The sequence below is a fragment of the Alexandromys fortis genome, unplaced genomic scaffold (assembly GCF_014885135.2).
Source record: "Alexandromys fortis isolate MF-2015 unplaced genomic scaffold, M_Fortis_MF-2015_v1.1 scaffold_64, whole genome shotgun sequence".
NCBI classification, from domain to species: Eukaryota; Metazoa; Chordata; class Mammalia; order Rodentia; family Cricetidae; genus Alexandromys; species Alexandromys fortis.
Window position 1 is genome coordinate 1720018 of NW_026067976.1, and position 19172 is coordinate 1739189.

Consider the following 19172-nt stretch of genomic DNA (forward strand, 5'->3'; position numbering starts at 1 on the left):
ATTGAGCACAGCGGAGAATGTAATAAACGACCATGTTTAAATGGCAGTGTCATCTCGACAGGCTAACACACTAAACAGGGAGGACTTGGGGGCCCTTGAAAATCCCAATTCAATTTACACCCTGCTGTTCTGTTCAAAGTTCTGGAGTTAGTATTAAGGGTGTGGTCCTACTCATAGCAACCATGTTATCTCCCAGGGATTATAAACAATGAACCATCTGCTTCAGTCAGGATGCTTGTGTGTGCTAAGTTCATCAAGAGAAGAGCCTGCAGTTCCACCACTGCTTACCATCCATTAGAAAAAGAGGCATCAATACAAGTTATACACAAATAGAGCTCCTAGAAAATCAGAAAGATTCCAAAGGATGAAGGGAAAAGAAAGAACACACTCACAGAATAATAATTTAAAAATAAAATATCAACAGTCCAATAGCTATATTATTTTGATGTCTTTTAATTAATTATGTATTTATTTATTGGGTGTGCAGGTGTACAAGCATGCAACATGATGCCCGTGTAGAAGTCACAGGACAACCTGCAGGATCTGGTTCTCTCCTTCGGCTACGTGGATTCCAGAAATCACACTCAGGTCAGCACGCTTGGTGGCAAATGCTTTTCCCTGATGAACCATCTCACTGACCCTATTCTGTTCTTCTGTAAACATAAAGCAAAAAAGTTCAAAGGGTACTTACAAAGAGAAGGACTAAATACAAAAGCCTGGGTATTCATAAGGTGGTTTATTTCCTTGAGTATATTTATTGTGTATACTGGAAATTTTCCATTAAAATAATAATCGCAATAGATTAGCTCTAAAAGTTCTCTGATCTACCATTATCAAATTCTTAAGAATAAATTCAAAGTAATGTTCTGTCTCTATGTAAAAATAGATGACATAGCACGGATAAATATAAATATAAAAACCAGTTGCACAAACATAAAATGGAAAAGCAACCAGTTGAGAAGGATGCTAAGCAGATGTCTCAATGACCCCTCTCATCCTAAACCAGCAGGAATGGGGATAGGGCTATTTCTCAAAACATAGCAGTAACTTCAGTGTGCTTCCTTCCTGGTGTCCAGTATGGACTGGGCTACACCCATAACAGTGCATTCACCTCTAAGAAGAGCATTTCTTACAAGCACATCCCATGCACCTACTGGTATACTAGAGCAATGGATAGTGAAAATTTCAGAAGCCATTTCATGGGAAGAAGTGGTTTTTGTTGTCAGTTGTTTGTAATGATGACCAAACAGAACAGAGGGAGACAGGCAAGAAAGATAGGAAGAGAAAGAGAAAGCCAACAAGACTAAACACAGGTTTAAAGCTTGTGTTTTACTATAGGAAGAAGAGAAGACCAGTGGGCAACTGTTTAATGAAGATCAATAGAAGTACTTGAAAACAGTGTACTCCTCCAGAGTATATTCATTAGCTGGGGTGGTTATTGTGTAAAGACTATAAAAATACTTCCACAAGTGGAGAACTACCTTAGAGAGCCTCTGTGACTCCTGTTCCTCATTCTTGCTCTTAATAAAACAAATTTGTTACATGACTTTTTTCTCACATGTCTCAGTGACAATAAAAAGACAGGGCCTTCCAAAACCATTCCATAGTGTGCTCCTACAAGCACCTAAGCTTTCCACGAAGAAAGCAAACATTTAGCAAACCGCACAGAACATGGTAATAAAGACATGGTTGGAAAAGTGCCCCAGTTGAAGACCTTCTGCCTATATATGCTTTATTACCCACGCAAAACAAAAGCTTTGGAGAAGCCGCTGGAGGATTCATTTTAATTAACTTTTCTCTGCCTTGATTACAGAAAAGCACATTTATGACTCACAGAGGGAAGATTCGCTCTAGCCACTCCTTGCTAACAGACTTAAAACAGGTCATCTGTGACCCACAGTGATCACTCTGAAATACATCCTCAGATTCTTTCCATCGGCTGAGCAGCATGGCGCTCAGATCCCCACTAATGGCCTGACCTTGATCATGGAAGGGGACAGCCTGACAAACGAGCCACGACACTAAAATCACAGCACACTGGCAACTGCGTGCTTCGAAATCTGCAGTCATAGAGATAGCAACTAAAATCTCTCTCTCCCTTCAACTCCCTTACCACTTTACTGCTAACTCGTTACCTGGATCATCCGTCCGTAAGGAATTAGGTATTAGAAGTGACATCCTAACTCATTTCTTACACTGCGGGTTTCTAAAAAGCAAAAGACATCAATGGAACCTAAAGGGACAGGTGGACACTCAGCAGGCCAAGTTCTGCATTCAGAACAGACCTACATACAGACATGCTTTTTGCTTAATTTGCACAGAGGTGTTTCATTTTGTTCTATTGTTTTCCTCCTACCTCTTAGCATCCAGTATGAAGAGAAGCTAAAAAATCCCCTTTCCTGATGAGTCTTAAAGGAATCTTCATTGCTACTAATGCCAAAAGGGACAGGATTGATTTATACTTCGGTGAATTTAACACAGTTACTACGGTATGTATTATTAGATCTGAAATTTATTCCTTTGTAGTCTTAAGACAGTGCCAGCATTTCTAGACAGGCTTGTCCAACCACATAGGCTCAAGAACTACCTTGTGTGAATGACAACTTCCTGGCGCTGATAATCCCATTAGGAAGGAAAACGAATGGTGAAGAGCCTTACCTGCAAGCACGGGACCATGTCACAGCACATCTGAACCATGTGCTGCTCCAGTACCGGAGGTTGAGCTTCACCACAAAGACCTCTGGGTTGAAGTAAGACTTTGAGCAGGGACAGCCGGAGCTTGGCATATTCCTGTGACTGGGATGGATCACAGTAGAGATACCACAGAAATGGTGCCATTATTTGGATACATGAAACTTCTGACCTGCAAGTCATGCAATGTGTCAGTCAGTTACTGAGTTAAATATGCTAATGTTATCAGAAGAAACAGTTCTTCCCTCAAGGGAATAAAAGACAAGGTTTACTCTGGAGCAAAATCCGAGTGATCATGACCCAGAAACGTACATTTAGGTCTCCCAAGTAAAAGTCTCCAAGGTCCAATAGGGAAATATTTTCATAGAGTTTGTATAATAATGAAACAAGAAAGTTAAAAATCAAGTCATTTTTTAAATACTCTGGTGCAAACATCAGAGAGGCTATTAAGCAAGATGGAGGAATCTCTCCTTTAGGCCTCAGATGCTATGGGGATGTGCATAGCTTTGGGGATAGTGGAAGCCAGAGGACTGCTATGTTAATAAATTCCAAAAGGTTTTTGTCTGTCACAAGATGTTAGGACCAAAACAGACGTGGACAAAGAATGGCTATTCATGGGGATAAAACTAGTCCAAAATTGTAACCAGACTCTGGCCTCTGTAATTAGACTCCCCACATCACTAAAGCTATAAACAGGCAATCAGTCTTTCCAGACATAGTTTCTTTCCAGGAATTCTCCTTCACACTATCAAGCACTAAGTGGCACATATCAGCTTGTGGTACACCATAAATACCCTAGCATCAAGTAGCTTTGAAAATACCGTGACCTAATGGGATCTTGAAGGGAATGACTCAAGAGAAGGAGGCACGAAGCAAGATTCCCAGGACTAAAGGACACTTCTCCTACTTTACAATGGTGGCACCCCTCCAAAACCAGTCTATGGTGAATATCAGAACCATCTAAAAACATTTATTAGAATTACAGATATCAGGATCTATTCCCCAGGGGTATCTCACTGGCACGCATTTGTAAGAAAACTTTGTAGATAAGATATATATATATATATATATATATATATAATCTCCATACAACCATCCGATTATTGTGACAGTTCAAATTTATAGTACTCCATGCTTTTCTTTTCCATAATTTTAATTACTGTCAGTCAAGCACAACCAGAAAATATTTAACGAAAAGTTCCATAAGTAAACAACTGCAAAGTTTAAGTTGTGCGTGTGCTGAGTAGCATGAGAAAGTTCCAAACTGTCCTCTCTGCTCCTCCAGGATGTGGACCAAACACACCATGCAGGATCCTCTAGGCCAGCAGTTCCCTCTGGGGTTGAACAACACTTTCACAGGGGTCACATATCAGCCATCATGTATATGATATATTTACATTATAATTCATAATAGTAGCAAAATTACCGTTATGAAGTAGCAATAAAATAATTTGATGGTGGGGGGTCACACATGAGGAACTATATTAAAGGGTCACAGCATTAAGAAGGTTGAGAACCTTCTTAAGAAGGTTCTAGGCCATCATGAGTCTCTTGGAAGTCATCCTGGTACCAGATCAACTGACATGGCAGTTTCATAATACTGTCTGTGCCCAGGCAACCCTACTTTACTCACCAACAAAGGAGAACAGTGGTTATGGCAGTTTGGAAGTGCCAGAGAGACGCCATAAAGAGCTTTCTTTTATGAACAAGTGATAGCCCTCAACTTAATGAAGAGAAAATAAATCACATGCTAACGTTACTAAGATCTATGATAAATAATTGCTAACCTTTCACTTTTTTTAATAAGAAGCATCTCTGTATTACACAAACTTCACTTTTATCCATCATTTTAGGCATCCACTGGAGGTCTTAATTTTAATATTACACCCACGGATGAGTGGAGCTACTTTATTGTTACCTTGCTAACCTATAGAATATGTAAGTAATTCCACTTTACAGTTCAAACTTCTTTGATCCTTACCAGAGCCATAGACAGACAGACAGATAGATATAGAGTGTGTGTGTGTGTGTGTGTGTGTGTGTGTGTGTGTGTGTGTGATACATAGCTACAGAAACTGAGAGATGAATGAAGCAGTTACCCACAACCTCTTCATAGGAATTTCGAACTCAAAGGAGATTATGGATTGACATAACTTTAATATCTATTTACATTCATTATATTCCAATAACTCTTAAGCTCAAAAGACCATCATACCAGAATGACCTTCAAGGGTAAAATAAACACCTGACCATAACATTAACCAACTTAAAAGTTTGTCCTATGACAAAATGGTAAACTGAATTGCAACACCTACATGGTTCAGCCTCTGCCGATCTTGCCAGCCTCACTCTCCACTGTATCGTTACACTTATTTCAGGGGCCCCACTTATTTCAGGGGGTCACACTGGGCCTCCATCTTGCTGGCCTTTCTACTTCTATCATCCTCCAGTTCTCCACTTTGCAATGACTTCCTGGGGTCCTTTTCCTTCCCTGACATGTGGTCTGTGGTCAGATCACCATTATAGGCTTTCGTGGCACAACATGTAGCATTTATATCCCTTGCCAGACTATAATTCAAATGAGGATACAAGCTATAGGTTTCTGCTTGCTGCTGTATCACCAAGACTGTATGCACCAGGACTTCACAGAAATGGGCAATTAATTAATGTGGTTATATAAAGTTACCGATATTCAAAATTAGCATAAATCAATCAAATACAACTTTATTCTTTTTCACTTTATTCGGTGTTTTCATTTATTATTTGTAAGACGTAATTAACTGTGATACAAAGCTGAACTAAGCACTCTTGTTTTAACATAACTGAAACTGTATTGTTGTGCTTCCTTCATGATAAAATGCTATCTTAAAACTCACCCTAGCTGAATCACTTCTGATTTCCTGCTCTGCATTTCCAGAGTTCCGCGAGGACTCGTTACATCCGGTATGAGGAGATAGTGACATCTCAGTTTATCTGACTTAAGTATCTAGTTTGAGCAATAATTCCTAGCATGGAAAGAACTAGAATGTCTTTACATTTTGACTCCTTCACACGACTGTGAACCACTGCTCCTATTCTTATTACCTTCTAAACAACAAACTGAAGTTACTGCTCCTAATATTCTATCTGATGGTCTACTGAAGAAGTGCAACCAGAATTACCAATTTCATGCTGCAAGGCACAAACACACAGTGCAAATTTAGAACTGAAATTACCCTTTGTAGGGACAAGCATGGTAGCACATGGATTTAATCCCAGCACTCAGGAAATAGAGACAAGCAGATTTCTGAGTTCAATGCCAACCTGATCTACACATTGAAGTTCAGGCTAGCCAAGTTACATAGTACACTATCTCAATGGGAGGGGGGATGTTAAAACAAACATAAAACAATTTAAAACTTCTATATGGCTCAAAGAAATTTCACTAAGTAAATTCACTTTAAAATTTATCTGGGTTTTTACTTCTGACAGAGTTGAAGAAAGATTCATCTAGAAACTATTAATAAATCTATGAAAAAAATATTTAAGGTGACGGTGGCAATTTGAGCCACCTTCTTGTAGCTGATTACAAGGTGCTGAAGTCTGAAGGTTTCTATGGTAAGAAAATCTTCAACCCATTCATGGATTTTGTTCACAAAAAAATTGAGATGTATAGGGCACCTACAAATGTCCTGGGCATTATGAAAAAGGGCAATAGAACTGGATCACTATCCTCCAAAAGGTTTTAAAGCTCACAGCAGGGAATAAGACTGAAAGTAAGTTTAATGACGTTACCGATCACACTGCAAGTTGTGGCGGGAACACAAAAGAGAGACAGCTCATCATTTGCAATAACCAAAGATGAAGAACAAGATGCAAAGGAGTACTGACAATAGAGAGCTTAGTCAGGGAATTGGATAAAATCCAACAAAGGCAGATTTAATAACAGCTATTCTCCACTGGACAGTTCAACAACCAATCCGCCTGGCAGATCGTGTTCCCTTACTGCCAAAGGAAAAGAGCTCGCATGGCCGCCTCTAGAACATTTGCTCTTCAGAGTCACAGCAGCTAAAACAAGAACAACACACAGCGCCGGCTCTAAACTTAGCACACGCCATTCTGTATCCTTCGTTTATTTCATTTCATGTTACCTTTCAGGGCATTGCTGGAAGAAGGCAGTCAGCTGCTGCAGGAGCAGTGGCCAGCAATCAGGCCTGTGTTCAAGCACGGTGATCAAAGGCTGCGGGTGAGTTCTGGGAAACACAGGAAATCACGTTATTAACTGTCTTCTCGGGAGCAGAAATTCTATTCAAATACAGCAGAAAAAGAAAAAAGAAAACAAACAATGCCAGCTACAGACATTTTCCAGGACCCCTAATCCACAGAGCTATCGCTCCCTGAATTAAGGAAGTGCTTCATGACCACTGACTTGTCCCCGTTTGATCTAATTCTTCTGCTGAAAAGAAGATGGATCCAGAATCTCGGAGGTCTAAATTTAAGAACGGATCCTAAAACATAACTGTCTGTAACTTCGGTTCCAGGGGACCTGGCACCCAAACACGGACAAACATGTAAGTAAAACACCAATGGGCACGAAATAAAAAAATTTTTCAAAGGAAAAGGAAATCAGCTCCTTGCTCCTTAGCCCCCTAAGAGCTAGCACATCTCCTTAAACCTCACCCTTATTCTCCTCCCCATCTCTCTCCCACCCCCACAAGAGAACTACTGCAGATCAAGGTCTCCTCCAAAATGTATTCAAATTAAATCAGGTCAACAGAAATAAACGGCAGTCGTTTAAAAATAGGAGAAATAACACACATGCAAGCAGCTATGATCCTGACCCAGCCAGACTGCACGGAACCATTCACCCTGCTGCAGGACACGGAGGGCATGTTTCACCCGCTATCGGATTTGGCCCATTCCACTTAGCATCACAGACTTAATCTTTAAAAACTAGATTAAGTAGAATATACTAGAATAAAGGTCCAAATTAATTACTAATTTAGACCTCTAGATAATTAACTTGTCCAGACAACTGATTATGTCCACTCTAAATGACAATATTGTAAAGAATAATGTACAATATTGATTACGAGAGGCTGATAATCTTGAAAGAAGTGACACAAATAATGAAAACATTGGCTCTTGTTGTTGATTAGTATTTGATTACTAATATCAAACTATTTCAAATGAACACAAATAACCCAAAATCAATTATAATTGCCAAATTTTGTTTCTATACTTTAAGCCTAATGAAGCAGAGATCTAAATTCTCCCTCGTGAATCATCAAATTGATATGTGAATACACATAAAAATAATACAGAAAGCCTTGCACCCAAGTAATAGAATGTATATATTTCTTAATTCAACAAGGTGCACAGCTATCGTGATTAGAGTGGCTTATTCTTAGCACTGCTGGCACGTGGGACAGACAGTCCTCGCTGGGATGCTGTCCTGTGCCCCTCAGCCTGCTCAGCAGCAACCTAGCCTCCCCCCACACACACCAAATGCTCTTGTACTCCCTCCAGGTACTAACAATCAAAAGCGCCTTCAGACTATGTGATGTCCCTGTTGGGGTAAAACTGTCTCTGGTTCAGAACCACTGGTGGAAGCCCACTGCTTGAACTGGAATGGGAAGCACAAAGCTGAACAGAAAGTGGCACCAGGCTCCGTCTTACCCAGAACTAAAAGTAATCAATCATGACCAAAGCCAAAGTTTACATTTCTTATGGAAATGTACTTAACAAAACTTAGCATTGGATGCACAAGAGAAATTAAAAGGTTTAAAATGTAAAAAAAAAATGTAAAATTATTCCTTTAAAAAATAAGGCTCATTCTAAAATAAACATCATTAGAGAATATAGATGCTAATTTGAGTATGACAGAAAATGAAGTTATTATCCTATCAAAAATATTATAATTAGAGGATGTAAAATGTCATAAGACTGAGTACAGTTCCTTCTTGATGTATTCAAGATTTGATTATTAAATTTACGGATTATTCAAGATTTTTCTTTCTTCCTTTCACTTGCATTTGTTAGCCATTCAGCTTCTTTAAAATGTATCCAAATGCGAATGTTCAAGTCATTTGAAAAGACACACAATTTAAACTCTGAAATTTTAGGTTGGAAGTACTATTGAGAGAGGGGGAATGAGAGAGAGAGGAGTGTGCCTCAAGATTCAATCATTTATCTACACCTCCCTACTAGTTATTGGTCAATGAGGCCCCAATGGCCCCCCAAAAGAAAAGGACACAGCTATTGATATAGCTCACCAGAATAAGATGGTAAAACCCTATTGCTGAAGACATAACACACGCTCCTTGCAGGACCTAGTGGGATCAAGCTGAAATTGATGGGAAAACTGCCTGCCCGATAGCTAGTTCTAGTAGTGCCAGCAGGGGTATGCAAACTGCGGGATTACAAGAAATGACAATGCTATGATCCAACAGAGAACTTTTCATGCTACAATATAGACCTGCCAGGCAAAATATGCCCAAAAGGCTTTGGGGGATAACCAATTGCTACTGGGTTATATTTGAGGCTTATTTCACGGGAGAGAATTTATGCCTAGCACTATAAATCTGGTCAAAGGCCCATGGTTCAGAGAGTCAAAGATCCTAAGCAAGAACCTATTACTATTATCTTTCTAAGCCCAACAAGTTGCCGAACTACCTTCTAAATATTTATGTTTGTACATACAGTTTAGTGCTGTCCTCAACTTTGGCCAAGGGAGTTTCTCTCTGTGGTGGTCAGCAGTTAATAGAGACTCAACTGGTCAAGGTAACTACCATTTAAAGAAGTAACTACCGGGTGCTCAGCTCTAAATTAGACATCTAGATCAATACCTGACCCATGAAGGGGGAAAAGAAGGAATTTAAGAGCTGGAAGATAAAGAGGAATGTTGTGAAATGTCTTCTGCCAGAACATGGTCCCTGCTTCATGAATCCACTACAGCTATGATTGTCTGCACAAGATGAAGCCACAAGGTCACCACTAATTGGACTCGGTGAGTTATGAGGTTTAGGAAGGAAGGGAGGGAGGGAAGAAAGGGAGGGAGGGAAGAAAGGGAGGGAAAAGGAAGTGGGAATAGTGATGGCTTGGGGTGGCAGAGAGGAATAGGAAGGATTACAGATGGGTATGATCAGGACACACTGTTTGGATGTAGGAAATAAAAAAAATAAAAGGTTTTCAAAGAGAGGGAGAGAGAGCACATGCACTGAGCACAGGTATCTGTCTACCTTCTGACTACGGCAGCCTCACGGTGCTTCCTGCTATCATGAGATCTCTATCATCATGAGCTGGAACTGGAACTCTGAACCAAAATAAACCCTCTTTCCTTAAAATAAATGATTCATTCATTGGATCATCTTGTCATTAGGTCATCATCACTGTCATCACTGTCGTGGTTTTTCTATAAGTCATAATCACACAGCAGCACCTTTGGACTCTTTTTCTATTACCTAGCCAGATCCCTAATTCAAATAAAACTAAAACTGGAGAGGATGTAGCCGTGGGAACAGAGAGCACAGAATTATCTATTCTAATATATATATATTGAGACAGAGTCTCATGTAGCCAAGACTGGATTCCAACTCCTTACATAGCCTGCTTCGTCCTCCCTAGTGCTGGGATCACAGACATCCACCACCATGCCCAGTTTATGCAGATCAAACCCAGGGCCTATACTTACTAAGCAAGAACTCTAACAATTGAGCTACATGTCCACCTTCAAATTTACATTCTCTGGCAAAGCATGGAATCCCAGGCAAGAGAATTAACCTCTCTTGACCAAAGTTTCCTCATCTGTAAAATGAGCTCAGGCTGCATAACCCATATGAACACTGAATCCTAAGCAGAGGATGCACAGGAGTATATGTGCTGTGGAACAATTTTGTACACTGTAAATATGTGTTACTCTCATTGTCAATAAAGAGCTGACTGGCCTATAGCTGTAGCTGGACAGGAGAGCCAGACTAGGAGGACGCTGGGGAAAAGAAGGGCAGAATCTGAGAATTCATAGATGAGGTAAAAGTTCAGAGCAACAAACACATAGATTAATAAAAATGGGTTCATTTAAATTGTAAGAGATGGCTGGAGACACGCTTAAGCTATCAGCCGAGCATTTATAATTAATAATACGTCTCTGTGTTGTTATTTGGGGAACGGCTGGCAGGATAGAAAAGTCTGTGTACATAAATGCAATGAAATCCTGCACAGGCAGTAAGTCACAAAAATGGTGCTCCAGCAAGTAATTGTATGGAAAGTCTGAATGGTTCTAAGGCCAATGTCTGCTAAACATACGGCCTCATCTATTTTATCTCAGAGAAAAACCATCGTGCATTGTCTGCTTCCAAGGAAAGTAAAGCACTGTGTCCAAAAGGAGAAATGATTAAATCAGAATTTCCTAGCTCCTGAGATAGCCTATAGATCTGCTTTCTCCTTAAAGGAGGATAACATCATTTCTAAAGATTAAAATCAATACAAATAAGACAGCCAGGTCACCCTCCGTTGGCTTCCGGTGCCTGTGAATCTCTTACTGTGACTTGGTTTTTCTTTGGCATGCCACATGAGCCAATTTGTTGAACATTCTTTGGCACTTTCCTTAATTTGTGACATGCAAGCGTTTTGACTGATATTCTAAGTAAAGCATGTAACATAATACCTAACAAACAAAAGAGTCCCATCAATACTAGCCAGGGAAAATTTATGAGTGAGAACAGAGTCAGCCTAAAAGTTGGGTCTCTCTCTTAATCTTTTTTGTTCTCCACTGTGTACAAAATGCACTTCTACAATAAGTGTAGTTACATATACACATACCAAACATGCCCCCCACGTTATCTTTTAAAAACTGAGATTGCTTTATTCATATAGTCACAAATGAAAGAATAAAGTAGATTATGAAAAGTCAGTTTTGTTCCAGAGTCAATGCCAGTCAGAAGCAGAGGACAGAGAGCACAAAGAAGCATGCAGGCGTGGATGTAAATATTCCGTTGCTCCCCACCTTTGACTAGTGTTACTGACAGTGGAGAGGAGTGCATGCATCTGAAATTACGGAGCAGCGGGAAAGAAGGATGATGTATGCAAGGTTCCACCAGACGATCACAGACGCATGATAAAATAAGGTATGCAACCCGTAGTCACCTTTTCAAGAATAAATGCATCAATCTTAATAGAAATGAGAGAATAAAAAAATTAGCTGTGTGGCAGCTAAATCAGGAAGCAAAAGTTATCTATAACCTTTAGGTGACCTCAGCCTTTTGCCTCATCTCCGAGTATCAGAAAGCTATGATTTGATTTACATCGTGGATTCAGTGACTGGTACAGAGCGCCTTTTCTGTGTGAGAAACAATGCCTGCAAGTCGCCGTGCATTTCCATGTCTGCAGCTTGACCCTGGTGCGTTCAGAGCACTGCACAGCACTTGCTCCATCAAATATGCATTTTAAAAGCATTTCTCTACCTGCTCGGAATTTTGATGGGAGAGTGCTGGCGAGAAGCGAGACACGTTTTTAAATCCCTGCGGATAAGTTTAAAGACGCATGATGGGAAAATGTTACGAGAATTACAACATAGATATCACTATACAAATGAATCAAAAAGATAAATTAAGAGTAATAATAAACCACTGTATAACATAATTTGAAAACAAATGTATGTGTGTGCTTCCCACAAGAACTGCACAGAAAACCACTGGAGCAAAAGTGCTCTAACGTAGAAATTTTTGACTGATTATGTCTTTCCTTAGGTCTGTCAGGCAGGTAGGGCGTATATAAGATTTTTATTAAGTAATGTTCTTGCTATGGTGCTGCCCTCACACTCTTCCTTCCCTGGGGTGGCTATTATGAGAACCAGACTTTTAATGCAAAGTTATCTTCTAAGAAGAAGGTGATGACTTAGGGTCAGGAAGACACTGGTACTTAAGGATCTAAGACTTTTCTTATATTCAGTTACATGCCACTGTGATTTACAATACATAAGCTAAAGAAGGGGAAAATGGAATTCTTTTCATGGCTTTAGACATGTTCTTGAAAATATGATGACAGTTTTTATATCAGTATCTAGATTTAAAAATTTTTGCACATTTTCTAGGGGCTACTGCTAGCTGAAGATGTATATACATATAAGCTTATTCTTAGGTATGAATGCCAATCACAACTGCAAACCCCACATGATTAGAATCATCAATGAAAATCAGAAACAAAGACAGTCATATCTGGAAGAGAGAAAAAGAATGAAGTAAGAAGTAAAACATTCATGTAGACAGAAAAAATCAGGTTGCAGAGAAGGCCAATAACGCTGCCAGGCATTGCTGTCCACGATCACCTAGTACGGAACTGGCTTGCTCTTGTCTTTTACTTAGCCCCACTGAGCTTGTCCAGGGGCAGAAGTGACCTTGACACTCCCCCTCATCTTCCTCCTTCTGGTCCTTACGTAAAGATTTCAATGAGCCTTTTTAACTGAAACGAAGAAAATTTAAACTATGTTCACACATTCCTAGGTCAGAGTACAAAATTGGAAGGGTCTCTTAAAGAAGATCCTGATGGTAATTCTCCAATGGTGAGTGAACTATAGACCTAGAGTACCTGCTACATTTAGCTTGGATAACCTGTTTTCAGAAGAACTGTAAACACCATTTTCCCCAAAAACAGATTACGTATGGTATGTTCTCACCCACAATAATGGCTACCTGATACCTGCACCAGGAATAAAAACTAAGGTTTATTTCGAATGACATTTTAAGTAATTACCTTCAGGATAAATGTAAAAGCCAAACACTAAAAGTTCTCTTTCTAGTAAACCTAACAAGAAATTCTGAGATAATGAAAGGTTGTATACACATGTACTTGGGAATGAAGCACTCGTACACGCTACAACACAGAAGAAACCTTGAAAATATTATGCCAAGAAGTCAAATACACAAGACCTCATGTTGTATTGTTTCATCACGTGAAATTCTGTACATAGACTGGGCAAGCCAAATAATGCTTTCTGGGGGTGGGAGAGAGAACCGATCTTGTATATGGGATCCTTTGGAGATGATAAAATAATCTGAAATAAAGTAGTAGTGCGGTTAGACAGTTTCCTGACTTTAATAAAGTCCACTGACTCATACAACTGAAAAGAATTTTATGGCACATAAATCATATCTCAGTAAAACAAGAAGCACTAAACAATCTTCTAAATGTAATCAGGTGTGATGGCATATGCCTGGAACCCCAGTACTCTGCAGCCTGAGGAAGAGAACACAAACCTCAAACCAGCCTGGGCCACCTAGCCAGAACCAGTCTCCAAATAACAACAATGAAATTTAAGTTAAAAACTCTAAACTTAGGGGCTAGAAAGATGACTCAGTTTGTACAGCACATGCCTTAGGACCAGAGTTCAGATCCCAGAACCAATGCAAAGCTGTACACAGGAGCGTGAATCTGAAATCCCCATGGATTACAGATTTTAGAGACACAGTAGATACAGAAGCACCAGATGCTCATAAGCGTCCATGAGCTAGTTTGGTGCAAGCATCAGTAAACCACAAGAGAACCAGCCTCAGGCACAAGCCTTCAATCCCAGCACTTGGGAGGCAGAAGCAGGCAGATCTCTGTGAGCTTGGAGCCTAGCTTTGTCTACAAGAGCTAGTGCCAGGGCAGGCGCCAAAGCTACACAGAGAAACCCTGTCTCAAAAAAAAAAAAATGAAAAAAAGAAAAACAAAAGAGAGAGAACCTGCCTCCACATGCCTGCACTCACTTACACAGAGAGAGAACTAGATGGTGCACACCTTAGACCCAGCACTTGGTAGGTAAAGAGAGGCAGATGAACCTCTGAATTCAAGGCCAACTTGTTCTACATAACGAGTTCCACATCTGCCAAGCTAAATGGTAATATTGTCTCGAACAAAAACAAACAAAATCACAATAGACACCAACAACCATATACTATTTTAAAGTGTTAGCATTTTTATTTTAGAAACAGCTGTGTATTGTGTAAAGTACATTAGTATAATAAATGCATTAAGGGGCATTTCCCTGAAAAAATAATTCCAAGTTAAAATCTCATCTGTTCCTGATGACTTGTCATCTTCTCTTCTAAAACCATCCCGGGTGTCCCTTTGCCACTAGCAATGTGATTTACTGGGGAGTGGGGTGAGGGTCAATATTTTGAAGCCATCACAATGAACCCTGGGGTTAGGAATATGAAGCAGGGTTCTGCGTAGCCTCAGTGTCTCCACCACAGATTTCTCCTTAGTTATGACAGACAGGAAGTGACCAGAGAGTGGTGAGGTGATCAAGATTAAATCCAGTGAACAACAAGATGACGATCACTGGTGCCAGGTGTGTGCTCCTCAGAGACACACGGCATTGTTTATGAAATTCAAAAAAGCCAATCCCATAAAAGACACAGAAAGGGTGAGAAAGGGTTCCATCTTTCAAAAGAATTTTTTAAGTGACAACTAATCATAATATGCAATCCTAAAAGATACCCATACATTTAAAAAAATGAATAAATGAATTCCTACTACTCTTCAAATGAAACTCAAAAGTCTTCGTACGCTATGGCCTTAGTGGTGCCCACCTCTCCATCCCCTGAGCACTAAGCAGCCACTATCCAGCCTTCCTTGAGCCCCTCCAGTACGTGGAGTTCTCACATGGCCTAGTGCCCGCATTGGAGGAATTGTTTGAACTATTCAAGTCACTAGAACATGTCTTCCTTCAAAATACACAGTAAGAAGAGATGCAAAAAGTTACATGCTTAGAAGAAAAGATACCAAAATTAAAAATAGAGCTGTATTTTGACACCCACCACCACAAAGCAGTTTCTGTAAGTACATATTGATATTTTTGTACCTGACTTTTCTATATTCGATTACCCTAAGGGATAAGTCTGACTTCAACCAGAGAATCAATATGAGTTACGAAGTAGCTCACCTTTAGGATGCTTAAATCCTTAACTATCAACCCCATGAAGACTACAAATGGAGGACTAAACACACATGCAGGGTGCAGAGTTTCAATCCGCTCAGGGCCCAACCATCCTCGGCTACTGACCTCATCGCCTACTTCAGAGTAGCCATCTGCCAAGTCATTAAATATTCCCTCACTCCAGAAAGCACAGCTTCCCATGAACAGGGCTCTGAACATTTGATATTTGTGCATGTCAGCCACTGTCTGGCACATCAGAATAAAGCACAAATTCTGGAACAAGCAGTCACTGCTCATGAATTCACAGCTATTTCCTCACTTTTGCTGAGAGCAGAGAGACCGTAAAAAGATTGCCATAATATGAATATGCAGAGAAAATTTTAAAAGCAAAGCACACAATGAAACTTCATGGAAATAGCACATTACAAAGCAAATGAGAAAACTAGCCTCTAATAATTGGCAAATCATAAAAATTTAGATATTCATGCTTGCAGCCAACAATTTAGACCCAACAAAGGGAAAAGAAAGTCTAAACTAAAAGATGTCTTAATAGCAAGAAAATGAAAAATATGTTAATTAGTTTAAATTTGTTTATAAGCAGAAAAGCATTTCTAAAGTTATGGAAAACATTTTTAAGTCCCTAAAGCAGGTCATAAACTTCGCTGCCCACAGACTGTATCCTGTGAGCAGACGTGTTGTGTCTGCCAACCTCATACTAAAAAACTGGGATTGGCTGCCAGCATTTAATCAGAAAAATTCACACAGAATCCTTCCACTTATTAAAAGATTTGAAGGTCTGACAATGCATCCCTGTCACTTCTTGGAACCACAGGCTAGCAATTCCCTACAAGACCTTCTCACGGGGCTTATGTGGGAAACTGAAAAGCCCAGGGCCTCTGGCTGACCCACAGGCATTCTAAGCTGTGCTCAGTCACAGGTATATTGAGAAGCGGGCTCTACTGCACAGCTGCAGATGAGACACACACTTGGCATTTCGTACTTGTTTAGGGCTCCTGAGCTAATTAACTGCAAGAGCAAAATGTAATTCCTCTTTCTCCCAGTTACCCCCATCCTCAAAGGTAACGTTTGCAGTCCTGTTAAAATGTAGCCGTCTAATCTTGAATAAGCCATGAAACTCAACAAGAACACTTGAGGTGGAGCAAGACCAACTTTACTAGCAACACCAACAATTCAGCTCTTTCTCTAAACCAGTTCTCAGCCTTTCTAATGCTGAAACCCTTTAATAAAGTTCCTCGTGTTGTGGTGGCCCCTGACCACAAAATTATTTCGTTGATACTGCAAAACTATAACTGTGCTACTGTTATGAATTATAATGTAAATATCTGATATGCAGGATCTCTGACATGCAACTCCATGGGATTGTGACCCACAGGTTGAGAAGGGCTGCTCGAGGCACAGTCAGTAATCAGCTGTACTCAAATTCCAAGACAGCGAGTGTGTGCTTCGGGCCCAGGTTGCAAAACCACTTATGGAAAACTCTGAGGATAAACTCCTTATGCATAGGAAGCCCTGACAACCTGTGTGGGTTTCTAAGAGGGTATTTAAGACTCTCTTCCTCTCCTGCTCCCACAACCACCCACCCACCATCTGACCGTGAAGACACTAGCACGCATTAGAGACATGGAATTCAGTCACTGAATGGATCTATGACCCGCTACGTTCTCTCTCTCTCTCTCTCTCTCTATATATATATATNACTTTTCCTTTTTTTTAAAAAAATTTATTTATTTATTTATTAAATATTTCTGTCTCTTCCCCACCTCCGCCTCCCCTTTCCCTCCCCCTCCCCCAATCAAGTCCCCCTCCCTCGTCAGCCCAAAGAGCAATCAGGGCTCTCCGTCCAGTGGGAAGTCCAAGGTTGGTTTTTCTTTAGAATCATCCTATAGCTCTGCTCCCAGCCTCTCCACTGTAAATGACTAATGTGGTAAGACAAACTTGGTTCCTTAAAGCTGAGGAGCATACATGTCATACTGAAGAAAGGAGGTGGGGCTAAGCCACTCAAGATACCCTCTATCCTAAACTTTCTGGGCCTTGGTAGCCCGTATGTGGTGCCATCAAGTTCTTGGGGGCTGAAGGAAGTCTTTCTATGTGTGAGATACAAAATGACCTACACCCGTATCAGGAAGGAACTGGATGAAATTGCTGACTCCCAAGTCACTGAAAACTATGGAATGAATGAGATTCTCCGACAAGCAACTCAGAGAAGCCGTGGTTCTAAGCATCTCTCAGGTCTTCTTTATGTGTATAGACTTTTTGAGAACCACTGAGCGCTGAGCCCAACAGAAGGATCAGCTTCTCTAGGGTCCTGGTCCTCACATCTTTCCCCTACACCTGCATGATATAAGCCATTCCACAGACATGTTAAAATGACCACATATTCTGTGTCATTATGATTCAAATAAACCAGCCATTTGCACAAAAAAAAAAAGCAAACATTTTTAAAACACAGCTACAAAGTGGCAAAGTCCTTAATATCATGAAAAATACAGGTTAGCTTTACACTCAAAATGCCAATTATATGCCATACTATGGTTTTATATTAATCCTGTGCCTCTCACTGAAGTTCTGAGTCGATATCAAGTCTCATGTCTTCTATCGAGCTCACCAGCTGCCTCTGCAAGGCTGGTTGATACTGCTAACCAGCACGTAGCAGAGAAGGCTCCAAAGCAGCATGACAGTTTTATGCTTGGCGCAGGTAATCACAGCTCTCTCGAGGGGAATCTGCACTCCAGTCTTACCTTTCCTCTGCTCCTGCCATCCGCAATCCCCTCTGGGGGAACTTCAGGCTCTAATACACTCGATTACACTCTACAGATTTATAATGCCAAACAGCCATTCACAGAAGGGCTCTCCATAAACATTACCAACTCGGATGATTGATTCTGGACCTCTTAGTGTGCCACGCTATTTGAAGGCAAACCTTACATACCCATTTATCTTTAGTGCCTTAAACTGGGCTCCCTAGCCACACCTTATACCTACTGCCTTGAGAAAATAAGACTACGTTGAGAAGAACAAGTTGTAAGACAGAGTGAATCACAGAAGAGACAGAGGTGAGGTGAGGCGAGGCGATGAGTGAAGTCAGACACACACAGTAAGGACAACCAGTATGAGAATAACCATACTGTTTCAGTAGCACAGAATGGTTCACATCGCCATCTAAACTTGTGCTTCTTAAACATTAATGAGTCCGTGAGCTACCTACAAAAATCTTCCAAAATGTAGACTCAGATTCAGGCAGCCTACAGTGCAGCCCGAGCAGATGCCTCCTAACAAGTTTCCAGGTGCTGCTCAGGCTACAGTGACTGCTACTCCGTGACAGTGGGTGGTGGAGCACAAACAGCAATAGTATCACCTCGGTGCTTGTCAGATCTCTGGCGTCCACCTTAGACTTAAGCAGGGCCCAGGGCTAAGTAGTGTACACACCAGTCCGCAGCCTGCTACCCCACATACTCACCAAGAATCAGACCCACCTGGGAGTACTTAAAAACGCATGGGGCTCCTAGCAGAGACTCTAGCCTGGTGAAGTATTTGGATGGTGCTACGTTTGTTTCTTTTGAAGCAT

The 19172-nt window shown here is 40.6% G+C and overlaps 1 protein-coding gene across 6 annotated transcripts in view; it reads right to left on the reverse strand.

Annotated features, from left to right (window-relative positions):
• The window catches only part of Focad (focadhesin), a 1203139-nt gene that overhangs the window by 217560 nt on the left and 966407 nt on the right, over positions 1-19172 (reverse strand). For 5 of the 6 annotated variants that reach the window (XR_007594464.1, XR_007594465.1, XR_007594463.1 and 2 more), the window contains 2 exons: positions 6822-6923; positions 2659-2863 (listed from right to left, as the gene is read on the reverse strand). The exons of the other annotated variant lie outside the window; for it this stretch is intronic. Coding sequence is in view for 2 of the 5 variants with exons in the window: in XM_050157363.1 (XP_050013320.1) it covers positions 2659-2863; positions 6822-6923 (307 nt within the window). In the remaining 3 variants the exon portion in view is untranslated. The remainder of the gene's footprint in view (positions 1-2658; positions 2864-6821; positions 6924-19172) is intronic. 6 annotated transcript variants of the gene reach the window in all.